The sequence below is a fragment of the Peromyscus eremicus genome, chromosome 18, assembly GCF_949786415.1.
Source record: "Peromyscus eremicus chromosome 18, PerEre_H2_v1, whole genome shotgun sequence".
Taxonomy (NCBI): Eukaryota; Metazoa; Chordata; class Mammalia; order Rodentia; family Cricetidae; genus Peromyscus; species Peromyscus eremicus.
Window position 1 is genome coordinate 8,119,527 of NC_081434.1, and position 11,840 is coordinate 8,131,366.

Genomic DNA, 11,840 nt, shown 5'->3' on the forward strand with positions numbered 1-11,840 from the left:
GCCGGGATGGCTTAGTTAGTGCCGGGATGGCTTAAGTGGCAAAACTGGTTCTTGGCATGTCTAGAAGAAATCTAAATGCGCCAAATACAAACAGCATTTCTTTTTTCCTGTTTTTCTGTCACTGATCAGTGGTTCAATGGTTTTTATTAGTTTTATTTATTATAGTTTAAGTTTAAAAAAAAACGTTTTCATGCAGCCACAACATCAGATTTTTTTTTGAAAGGGTCCTCAGTATGTTAGGCTTCATGGCCACATGATTTCCTCTTGGTCTGAAGTAATGATAGGCCATAAAAACAGACTTTAGGCCTTGTTTGCTCATCGCTGTTGTGGTCCAAAAGCCCTCCCATTAGGTGTGATTCACAGTGTCACCCTCTTCGGAGATCGCATGTGCTGCTCTGAGTAGAAAATTAATCCTAATAACATAAACGCTACACAACTTGTTTGTATGTTTATAGATTAGTTTAATTTTAATGCCTTGGGTTTCTAAACTTTAACCTAATTTCTAAAATTTCTAAAATTTTGCCTAACCAGTGATAGTCTGCAAAGTATAAATGCCCAGATGTGGAAGAGCATACAAATGCTTTTTTTTTTTTTTTTAATTAAGCCTATTACAAGAGGTTAACAGGCTGGCTAGAGTATTATCTGACACAGATATGCTTTTAATGGTACCCTAAAAAAATGTGATTTGGCATTTAAAATTTATGAAATATGTTTGAAGTAGAATTTCAGTATAATTCATGGTAGTCCAAAAACAGAACTTAACTAATGGGAGAGCACTGTTTTCAGTGAGCTGGTGAGAGATGACTACAATGAGACCGTCCACAAGAAGACAGAAGTCGTCATCACATTGGACTTCTGCATCAGAAACATTGAGAAGACTGTGAAAGTGTGAGTACATACCGTCCTAGCCGGGACTGAGCTCTGTCTTCATTATCCCCAGCACAGCGGGGCACGATGTGCCCGGTGATACTGTCCTAGCAGGGACTGAGCTCTGTCTTCATTATCCCCAGCACGGCAGGCCACGGTGTGCCCGGTGATACTGTCCTAGCAGGGACTGAGCTCTGTCTTCATTATCCCCAGCATGGCGGGGCACGGTGTGCCCGGTGATACCGTCCTAGCAGGGACTGAGCTCTGTCTTCATTATCCCCAGCACGGCAGGCCACGGTGTGCCCAGTGTTTGGTTTGTGGAGCAGCCCTGGATCAGTGGCTGCTCCGTCTCAACAGGGAAAACACCAGGTTTCTTTCTCATTAGGAATTAGCATCACCATTTTGACGGCATTTCCCCCACCTTTTCTGAGTGGTGAGGCAGTGGGAGGTAGGACCATCTCTTCCCTATCTTGGGAGGCAGAGTTGAACGGGAAATACAAAACCTCCATCAACTCAGAGAGTAAGAAGCTGGGACAGCCTTTTGGTAGTATTTTTGGAATTTTAGAAACAACTTTGGGGGGGCCACTGAGATACTGAGTGGGTAAAGGTGCTTACTGCCCAAGTGTGGTGACCTGAGTACCGTCTCCAGAACCCGCATAAGGCTGAAGGAGACAGCCAGCTCCACAGTCTGACCTCCATGTGCACGCTGTGTCACGTGCAGCCCAGGCCTCGTGCACGCACACACAACGTGAACTCACTAGAGACAGCCAGCTCCACAGTCGGACCTCCATGTGCACGGTGTGGCACGTGCACACACACAAAACGTTAATAAGTTGAAAAAGAATTTTCCACAAACTATTCTCTGACCACCGTTGACCACTGGTACCTGGAGTCACATAAAGCAAAAACCTCAGCTAGAGGGGAGCGTCTATGTGGGGAGCACCTTCTTTAGGAAAGCCGCAAAGGTTTCTCAGAATCTCAGCATAGAGACCTTGAGTAAATTGTTTATTAAATGATTATAATAATAAAATCCACTTCATAAACTACCTCTAAAAATCTGTATTTGTTACACTCATTCATTTTCTGGTGATGTGTTTTTCATACAGATATGAAAAGTTGATGAAAATCAACCTAGAAGCAGCAGAGTTGGGTGAAATTTCAGACATACATACCAAACTGTTGAGAGTAAGTATTGGCAAATTATGACAGTTACAGGGTAGGTGAGAGTTAGTGTGAACTTCCTGAGAAAGTGGTGCTTCCATGGAGAAAAAAGTTCCTTCTTCCGTTTTTAGAGACTGTGTGTGGGGGGGGGGGGATTATATTTTATTCTATATATATTCTTAGCAATATATATATAAGATATACGATTTTTCTTATTCTATATATATTCTTAGATATATGCACACACTATTTCTGCCATTCAGTTCTTTGTACTATTTCCAAATGCTTCCTGTATTCCCACCCCACATTTTCTGCATTTTTCCCTTTGTTTTAATCCTTAATGCTGTTGTGTAATAATGGACGTGCATAGTGTGGTTTTTCCACATGCAGTCAAGTATTGGTGCTTAAACTTGCTTAGAAATAACTGCAATCCAGAAATATCAGATCTCTTTCAAAAGGAAAGGATTTGGAGTCCTCAGGCAGTGGGTTATTTCTGTAACTAGAAAAGGCAGTAAGGACACAAGATTGCTGAACACAAACTAGAAGGTGTCGGAATGGATTTCTCCTTCGTGCAGAAGTCCACACAGTTACGTCCTGTGGGAGCTGATTACATACTCCCAGGCTGCCCTTCACCCAGACACTCCTGATGGGCTCCATAAGGCCTTTCAAAAGGACAGATTATTTTCAGGTTATGTGCATGTGTGTGTGTGTGTGTGCTCTGTGCGTGTGTGCACGGGTGTTCCTGCCTTCGTGGTTTCTCCCACAGTTTTCCAAAAGATGAGTCACAAAGGAGTAATGCTTGTAGTTTAGTGCCTTGGAGTTGGAGGCATTTTAAAGAGGATGAAAATGTCAGAACGCATCACATGTTACAAGTCTCTGTCCCATGAATAAAACTTTCACTTTACTTATTTATACACTTTAAATGATATTTAAAACATTGGAAAAATATTTAGGAGAGAAAATGATTTAAAAGTCAGAGACAAGGGGAGGAGATGTAGCTCATTACCTTGAAAGAAGGCCTAGCCTAGGAATTCTAATTTAAAATAGCACATATGCCTACCACCCCCCAAACAACGACAACAACACAAACAGACATTGAAGGGGTCTGTGAGTGTCCTGTGTGGTGTGTGAAGAGCAGCAGATCAGCCTCTCCTGAAAACAGACAAGACAGCAGAGGCCTTAGAACAGCCTCCGAGGATCTGATGACCATTCCTGGTTGGGCCTGCTGACCTAACCCATTGTTCTCTTTAGCTTTCCAGTTCTCAGGGAACAATAGAGAGCAGTCTTCAGGACATCGACAGCAGGTTGTCTCCAGGGGGGTTGCTGGCCGACACCTGGGCGCATCAGGAAGGCACTCATCCAAAAGACAGAAAGTAGGTTACGGCCTGGGGGTGATTTCTGGTCCTGTTCATTTTCCTTTGTTGTATCAATTCCAATAATTTACTTGGGTTTTTCTTCCTTAAATAGCGTAGAAAAACTACAAGTCCTGTTAAATTGCATCACAGAGATTTACTATCAGTTCAAAAAGGACAAGGCAGAGCGCAGTGAGTAACGTTTGCTGTTCGTTCATCTAAGGCGCCAGTGTAGCGTCAAGCAGCTGCATTACTGTGCGGTGTTTTTAAGTGCAGCTACTGTAGAGACGTGTCAGAAAAAAAGGCTGAATGTACTAGAAGTTATTGTTAAACCAACCTTGTACATATCTTAAATTAAGGTCATGAACCCTAGATCTTCTGGAGGCCAGGCAGGGAGCACACAGCAATGGCTGCCTGGTGGGCCCGAGGACACCGAGTCAGCAGCACCTCAGCACCTCTGAAACGGGCCCCGCTCTGCCACCCCTGTGTTGTCCAGGCCTCCCTTTTTAAAGAAAAGCTAGAGATATGAGCTTTATTAAAAATATTCTGACTTAAATGTTGACAGTTTTTATTTTTAAATCATAACTTCATACTGACCAAATTAAAGCGTCGACAACGGGTCATATGTAGCCCATGGGCCCCAAAGCTTTTATACCCACTTCGAACTCTTAGCCTTTTTGAGGTAGTAATCTCAAAGGAGGAAAAAGCACCTGTGATGTTCAACTCTACACTAACGAAAGTATGCTTTTTCCATTTTCAGGACTAGCGTATAACGAAGAACAGATCCACAAATTTGATAAGTAAGTATCCAGGTTGAGTTAAAATGGATTCTTTTTGCTGCTAGTTTTTTATGTGGTGATATTTTATTTGTGTTCTAACAAATAAAACTTATCTGGGAGTCAGAGAACATAACAGCCACTAGATTAGACATAGAGGCCAGACAGTGGTGGCACACACCTTTAATCCTATCACTTGGGAGGCAGAGACCTGTCTGGATCTCTCTGAGTTCAAGGCCACCCTGGGAACAGAGCCAGGTGGGGTGACACACACCTTTAATCCCAGCACTAACCATAAAGGTCTGGAGGTCTGTACTGACAGACAGGAAGTGATGTAGCTGGGCAGAGAGAGGAAGTGAGATGCAGAACAGAAAGGCATATAGGCGTGGTAGACAGGAAGTAGGTCTCTTTGGCTGAGGATCTCAAAGTGGTAAGAACATGGCTGGCTTCTTTCTGCTTTTCTGGTCTCTCAGTTTTTCACCCCAATATCTGGCTCCCGGTTTTTATTAATAAGGCCGTTTAACACTTCATCTTACATTGTAATATCTTGAATTCTTCTTAAAGTTGGGATTCACCGCACAGTTCCACTGTGGGTGCACATTGCTCAGGCCCGCTCACTGGTCCCCAGTGTGGAGATCCCTAGGACAGGAAGAGGACTAGGAGAAGGCCCAGTCTGCTGGCTCAGCTGGCTCTGCCTCATGCTGTGCTGACAGAGGGCAGCCAGGAGGACCCTAGGAGGCCAGCGCAGCCTTCTTAACTACCTCCAGCCGATGGGTGTTTGGGGCTGGCGGTGGCTCGGTGGTTAAGAGCACTGGCTGCTTTTCCGGAGGAGATGAATTCAGTGCCCATGTCAGGTGGCTCACCCCTGCCTGTGCTCCAGCTCCAGTCCACAGTAATCATAAGAGAACATGAACTTCGTGTATTTGAAGTGGGTTGTTCATTTGTTTTGTTTTGTTTTTTGAGACAGAGTTTCTCTGTGTAGTAGCCCTGGATGTCCTGGAACTCACTCTGTAGACCAGGCTGGCCTCGAACTCACAGAGATCCTTCTGCCTCTGCCTCCCGAGTGCTAGGGTGAAAGGCGTGCGCCACCATGTCCGGCTTGAAGTATTTCAGTTGGCGGTAGAAATAGTGAGGTTATGCTAAGCCTCTGGCTCCTTCTAATTTGCAGACAAAAACTGTATTACCATGCAACAAAAGCAATGACCCACTTTACAGATGAGTGCGTTAAAAAGTATGAAGCCTTTCTGGATAAGTCAGAAGAGTGGATGCGGTAAGGGGCTGCTGTGGTGACGGGACTGCCATGGTGACGGGAGCGGGGCTGTGCAGTGCGGGGTGTGCTGTGTTGAAGGAGAGTCCCAGGAGGCTGCTTACTAACGGACTCCCCTTGGTTTTCAGAAAGATGCTTCATCTCAGGAAACAGCTGTTATCTCTAACCAATCAGTGCTTCGATATTGAAGAGGAAGTGTCCAAGTATCAAGACTATACTAACGAGGTACGTCCCTGGGTGCAGCAGGGAAGAGCTTTGCTGCCCGAGAGGACAGTGTAGTTCTGACGACTGTTGCCAGAGACGTGGGACATCGTGTCTGTGTTCACTTCCACGCCACATTCACGCATACTGCATGGATTCGTGTGTGTGTGTGTGTGCTCGCGCGCGCGCACTTGCACATGCGAGAGGACAACTCTGGGGAATTGAGTCTCTTCTCTACCATGTGAGCTCCAGGGTGGAGCTCAGGTTGGCAGGCCTGGCAGCAGATACCCATACTACTGGCCCGTCACCCATGTTTTGTCTTTCAGATGTTGGACAACTAGAAACACTTGATAATTTATCTTTTATTGTTTGTAGGGAAATTTGTTTTAGAGGATACTGAGCTCTTCAGTACTTAGCACTGATAGTTATGAGCACTACCCAGCATGCACACGGTTTCCTTGCAGAGCGGGCGTGGGGATCTGGCCTTCCTGAAGCTGTACGTGCTCTTTTTTTTTTTTTTTTTTTTTTTTGGTTTTTCGAGACAGAGTTTCTCTGTGTAGCTTTGCGCCTTTCCTGGAACTCACTTTGTAGTCCAGGCTGGCCTCGAACTCACAGAGATCCGCCTGGCTCTGCCTCCCAAGTGCTGGGATTAAAGGTGTGTGCCACCACCGCCCGGCTGTACGTGCTCTCGATCGGTACTCTGTGCTTTGCCCAGTGACTGACACACTTGCTTTCTGTTGTAGTTACAGGAGACTCTGCCTCAGAAAATGCTGGCGGCCTCCAGTGGACTCAAGCACGCCCTGGCTCCCGTCTACCCCAGCTCTAACACGCTAGTGGAGATGACTCTCGGGTGAGCAGCTCTGTTGGAAACTGGAGTGGGGCCACGTGAGCGCATCTCAGCTTGAAATCTCGTTCACACATTTCAAAATCCTTGATGTTTACTGTGCTGGGTGGCATTTCCTGCCTACTTAGATTGTAAACCTAAAGCCATGCAAACACGAATTCTAGGAGGTTGACGGTCTGCTTTATCCCTCCAGGATGAAGAAACTGAAGGAAGAGATGGAGGGAGTGGTGAAGGAGCTGGCTGAGAACAATCATATTTTAGAACGGTGAGTGGAGCGCAGCTGAGTCGGTACACCGTTTTTGGTAGGGTCTCACTATGTAGCTCTGGCTGTCCTCGAACTCACAGAGATCTGCCTGCCTCTCTGCCTCCCGAGTGCTGGGGTTAAAGATGTGCGCCACTACGCCTGCTTATTTGACTGCACAGGATCTCTTCACAAGAGTCTTCCAGTTTGGGGATTCAGAGTTTCCCCTAAGACAGCAGTGCTCTGACGGGTGCTAAGAGGCCTAGAAGCCTCTGCACACCTCCTTTTGTTTACCACGGAGAAAAGCAAAGTCACCTTCTAAGAACTGTGCTTGTTCGTCTCAACACAGCACGGTTCAAAGTACACTGATGGGTACCTCCGTGCTGAGGCACGACACTGGAAGATGTCTCCCACAGTTCAACTGAAGGCAGAAAACTGCCTTCTAAGTGGAAACTGTGCAGTTGATGATGTCACAGTCCCAGACCTGAGCCGTGCCCTGCTCAGTGCTCATGGGCGCATGCATGATACTCGCTGGTGCTCAGCAGACCCAGGGCTTCACTGTGCCCTGCAGTGCCAGCTGCCAGAATCCCTCAGCTTCCCTTGACTTAATCATTGCTTACTGTGTACTCAAATGCCGTTTGCTGCTAATTTTCCCCGACTCCTCCTCCCCCACCCCCACACACATACTCAGTCACAGGAGTCAAAAGTTTGGAACCAGAAGTGTTTGAGGCTCCTGGATTTTTCCAGATAATGAAATGTGGAGATGGCGCCCAAACATAGGCATAGCACTTAAGGGTGTTTCATACATCCCTCATACACACGAGCTGAAAATGATTTTATGTAGGGTTTTGGTGTGCCTGCATCATAAATGCAACTTGTCACAAGAGGTCAGGTATAGACATTTCGTTTTGTGGCCACTTGTCAATACTCAAAAGTTTCAAGTTTCAGATTATTTCAGGATTCAGATTTTAACATAGTAGAAGCCAAGGCAACAGAGACTATTGTACAGTCTATGTGTACATGGACATCCTGATTTTACCTCTAGGAGTTTATATCTGAAATCATTCTGACTCAGTTTCCCTCCTTATCATCCCATGCTATTCCAGGGACACCACTTCCTCCCTCTAGAAATATGAATTGTCTTAAGGCTCGCTTCCCTCTTCCCCTTGACCAGTTCGGTAGTCTCCACAAGGCTTCCTGTTTCTCTCCTCCCCACCTCCTTTCTCCTGAAGCGGGCCAGGGAGCCTGCTGACTTAGTTCTACAACCACAGGCCTGGTGTTTACAGCCAGAATAATCTTCTGAAATAGTGGTATAAGTATGTCCCCCCCTTGCCTTGAAGACTTCTAGCCAGATGTGATGGTACATGTCTTTCATCCCAGCACTCAGAGGCAGGGACAGAGAGATCTCTGTGAGCTTGAGGCCAGCCTGATCTACAGAGCAAGTTCCAGGACAACCAGGGCTACATAGACAAATCCTGTCTCAAAGAAAAAAAAAGGAAGGAAGGAAGAAAAGGGAAAAAATCCTAAGCCCCTGTTGTCTAGAGAGTGCGTCTGAATCCGTGTGTCCTTAGGGAAGACGGTGTCTTGGTCCTGACCTGGGCACCAGAGTCACTGCCTTCTCCCAAAATAACATTCTGTAAACGAGGTTCCACTCTTCACTCTCCTTGGAGTAGGCCATTCTTTTTTTTTTTTTTTTTTTTAGTTTTTTTTTTTTTTTTTTTAGTTTTTCGAGACAGGGTCTCTCTATGTAGCTTTGTGCCTTTCCTGGAACTCACTTGGTAGCCCAGGCTGGCCTCGAACTCACAAAGATCCACCTGGCTCTGCCTCCCGAGTGCTGGGATTAAAGGCGTGTGCCACCACCACGACCACCCTGAACGCTCCCGATCTCGTCTGATCTCGGAAGCTAAGCAGGGTCGGGCCTGGTTAGTACTTGGATGGGAGTAGGCCATTCTTACCTCTGTACTTCAGCTTATAAACCTTAACCCCTCACTTAGAAAAAGTCTCCAATTCTTGTAACATTGTGATTACATCACTTCCCATTTCCTCCTAAAAAGTTTCCCCAGGTCAGGGAATGGCACTTGCCTCAAGCCTGACCACCCACATGGTAGAAAGACCTACCTTCCACAGTGGTCCTCTGACCTCCAGGAGAGCATCATGGTGTGTGTGTGCAGGGTGTGTGCAGGGTGCACACACAATGGATAAATACATGTAATTTTCAAAATACATTTTCTTGGACATTGTATTTATTGTTTTTATGTGTTTGGATGTTTTGCTTGCTTGTATGTCTGTGTATCACTTGGAGGAGTGCTCTCGGAGGCCAGAGGAAGGACGGAATTCCTTGGAACTGGACTTACAGATAGTTGTGAGCCACCATGTCGGTACTGGGAACCAACCAGGGTCCTCTGGACCACAGTCAGTTCTCCTAACTGCTGAGCTCCCTCTAGCGCCCCCCCCCCCAAAATGGTTTCGTTTTTGTTTTTGTCTTGTTGTTTTGTTTTATGAGACAGGGTTTCTCTGTGTCCTGGAACTCACTCTGTAGCCCAGGCTGGCCTCGAACTCACAAAGATCCACCTGCCTCTGCCTCCTGAGTGCTGGGGTTAAAGACACGTGCCACCACCGCCCAGCCTTGTTTTTATTTTAAGCTTTCCCAAGCCACTGGATTGTATTCCTTCGTATAATAATGCCCCTAGTTTTCAGTGAGAAGTAGAGCAGATCACAGTTGCTTCAGTTATTTAAAAATAACGGTTCCTAGGCCAGCCAGATGGTGCAGCACATAAAGGCTCCCGCTGTGCAGGCCTGGTGACCTGAGTTCAGTCCCCAAAACCCACGTTAAGGTGCAAGGAGAGAGCTGACTCCAAAGTTGTCCTCTGACCGCCAGCTGTGTGCCCTTAAATAATAACAACAACAACAGTTCCTCTGAACTCAATTCTGTAATTCTTCTCTGGAGAGCTGGGATGTCAGGAACTGGGGTACAACTCATTGATAGAGTTCTTGTCCAGCATGCCTGAGGACCCTGAATTCAGTCCCCAGAATATGGGGACCCTGGAGAGCACATGAGCAGGTCTGCTGAGATCGTCTTTCTTCTCTTGTGTGTTTCAGGTTTGGGGCCTTAACAATGGACGGCGGCCTCCGCAACGTGGACTGTCTTTAGCTTCCCAGGGACTCTGGGAAGTTCTAGTTTGCACAAGAAGATAACACTGGGGCTCGAAATGAACGCCTTTCTGGGTGGTTCTTATTTCTACAATTCAGTATTTGATGAGGTCATGTAAATATGTACAGTTTGTAAATACAAAAAATACATATATATATATATATAAATTTTTGGCTGCTGTTCAGATGTAATTTTGCCTTTCAACGTTTGTAAGTACACAAGGCAGATTGACCTCAGTGAGCTGTAGAAGAAGCCATGACCGGCCAGTGCTTTGGGATGCTGTCCCCAATCCTCCAAGTGAGGCTGGAGAAATCCATTGCTCGGTGCCTAAGGAAAATATTTTTTAAATTGGCGTCCTTCAAAATCAGAAAGGACTGATAGTTGTGAACGGTGGAGTGGTGGGCTTTGAAGGTGGGGAGCAGAGCCGACCCACTGTTTCCCAGGGTCAGCTCCTTTGGCGAGGATGAAAGGGCATTATTGCACTTTACAAGGTGCCCAGGTCTCAGTTCTCCTCGTACATTTAATTTCAGGTGAATTCTTGAGCAAAAAAACTTAAAGTGAATTCATTGTTTAAATTATTCATTTTTCCTTTGCTCATAAATGTGTAATTGTCATTCATAGTCTAGTATCATTTCAGTTGTTTTAAGCTGTATATTTCTGTACTTTAATTCTGCTAACTATTTCATGAAATATTCTGCTTACTATTTCATGACAGAATAAATTTCTCAATTTTAATGTAAGAAGCTCATGTGCTTTTCGTGTCTCTGGTTAGTGAAACAAAATGAGGTATTACTGTTTTTTAAACTGATTGACCTACCACTGAGCCACACCCCACCACTGGGCCACACCCCACCACTGAGCCACACCCCACCACTGGGCCACACCCCACCACTGAGCCACATCCCACCACTGGGCCACACCCCACCACTGGACATCTCACCACTGGGCCACATCCCACCACTGGGCCACATCCCACCACTGAGCCACACCCCACCACTGGACATCTCACCACTGAGCCACATCTCACCACTGGACATCTCACCACTGAGCCACACCCCACCACTGGACATCTCACCACTGGGCCACATCCCACCACTGGGCCACATCCCACCACTGGGCCACATCCCACCACTGGGCCACATCCCACCACTGAGCCACACCCCACCACTGGACATCTCACCACTGAGCCACACCCCACCACTGGACATCTCACCACTGAGCCACGTCCTCCCGCTGGGCCACGTCCTCCCGCTGGGCCACATCTTCAGTCCACAAGTTATGCTGAAAGGACCCAGGCTCCTGGTGATGGGAAATTATTCTCAGAATATTGGGTGTGGTGGTGACACTGTCCCTGTTATAAACTTCATGCTGTACAAAATGAAAGGTAATGTTTTCCTTGGGAAACTTACCTGGAGTTCTAGGCGGAAGGAGTGACTTCATCAAGAAGTTTGTCTGTCCGTGAGGATTTTGATTGGCCTGGATTTGGGTTTGTCAGATTGTTGAAGGACAGTGAGACAGGACCTCTGAGCTCTAAAAGACATTGGAGCAGTGCAACCAACTGTTACCCTGAACTGAAGCGCATTAGCACTTTACATTATTGTGGGGCTATACAGGAGTTTTCAGTGTCACACAACACCCTGTGGAAGTAGGAGTCTCAGGACGCGGGCCAAAGGAGGATTTCTCCCACACGCCCTTTCTTTACTGAAGCTGGCCATAGTGGTGCACATACCTGCAGTTCCTGCTGTTCTAGAGGCTGAGGCCGCTCACTGGGCCAACACAAGCCAGGTCCTGTCTCAAGGAGAATATCAGGGTCAGCAAAACGGCTCAGTGGGTTAAGATGCTTTATTCCAAGCCTTATCTGGGCTCAGTCCCGGGGTAGAAGGAGAGGACTGACTCCCGTCAGTTGTCCTTAGACAGCCTCACAGCCACCATGCCACACATACCCACGAGGTAGGTGTGTTAGTAAATAAAAGCAGTGTT

At 46.5% G+C, this 11,840-nt stretch overlaps 1 protein-coding gene across 2 annotated transcripts in view; it reads left to right on the forward strand.

Annotated features, from left to right (window-relative positions):
- The window catches only part of Tbk1 (TANK binding kinase 1), a 37,298-nt gene extending 26,695 nt beyond the window's left edge, over positions 1 to 10,603 (forward strand). For both annotated transcript variants that reach the window (XM_059245495.1, XM_059245496.1), the window contains exons 12-21: positions 787 to 888; positions 1,974 to 2,052; positions 3,280 to 3,401; positions 3,496 to 3,572; positions 4,141 to 4,180; positions 5,325 to 5,426; positions 5,552 to 5,648; positions 6,368 to 6,474; positions 6,662 to 6,733; positions 9,809 to 10,603. In XM_059245495.1, the coding sequence (XP_059101478.1) occupies positions 787 to 888; positions 1,974 to 2,052; positions 3,280 to 3,401; positions 3,496 to 3,572; positions 4,141 to 4,180; positions 5,325 to 5,426; positions 5,552 to 5,648; positions 6,368 to 6,474; positions 6,662 to 6,733; positions 9,809 to 9,860 (850 nt within the window). In that variant the 3' untranslated portion in view covers positions 9,861 to 10,603. The remainder of the gene's footprint in view (positions 1 to 786; positions 889 to 1,973; positions 2,053 to 3,279; positions 3,402 to 3,495; positions 3,573 to 4,140; positions 4,181 to 5,324; positions 5,427 to 5,551; positions 5,649 to 6,367; positions 6,475 to 6,661; positions 6,734 to 9,808) is intronic.
- The last annotated feature ends 1,237 nt before the right edge of the window (positions 10,604 to 11,840 follow it).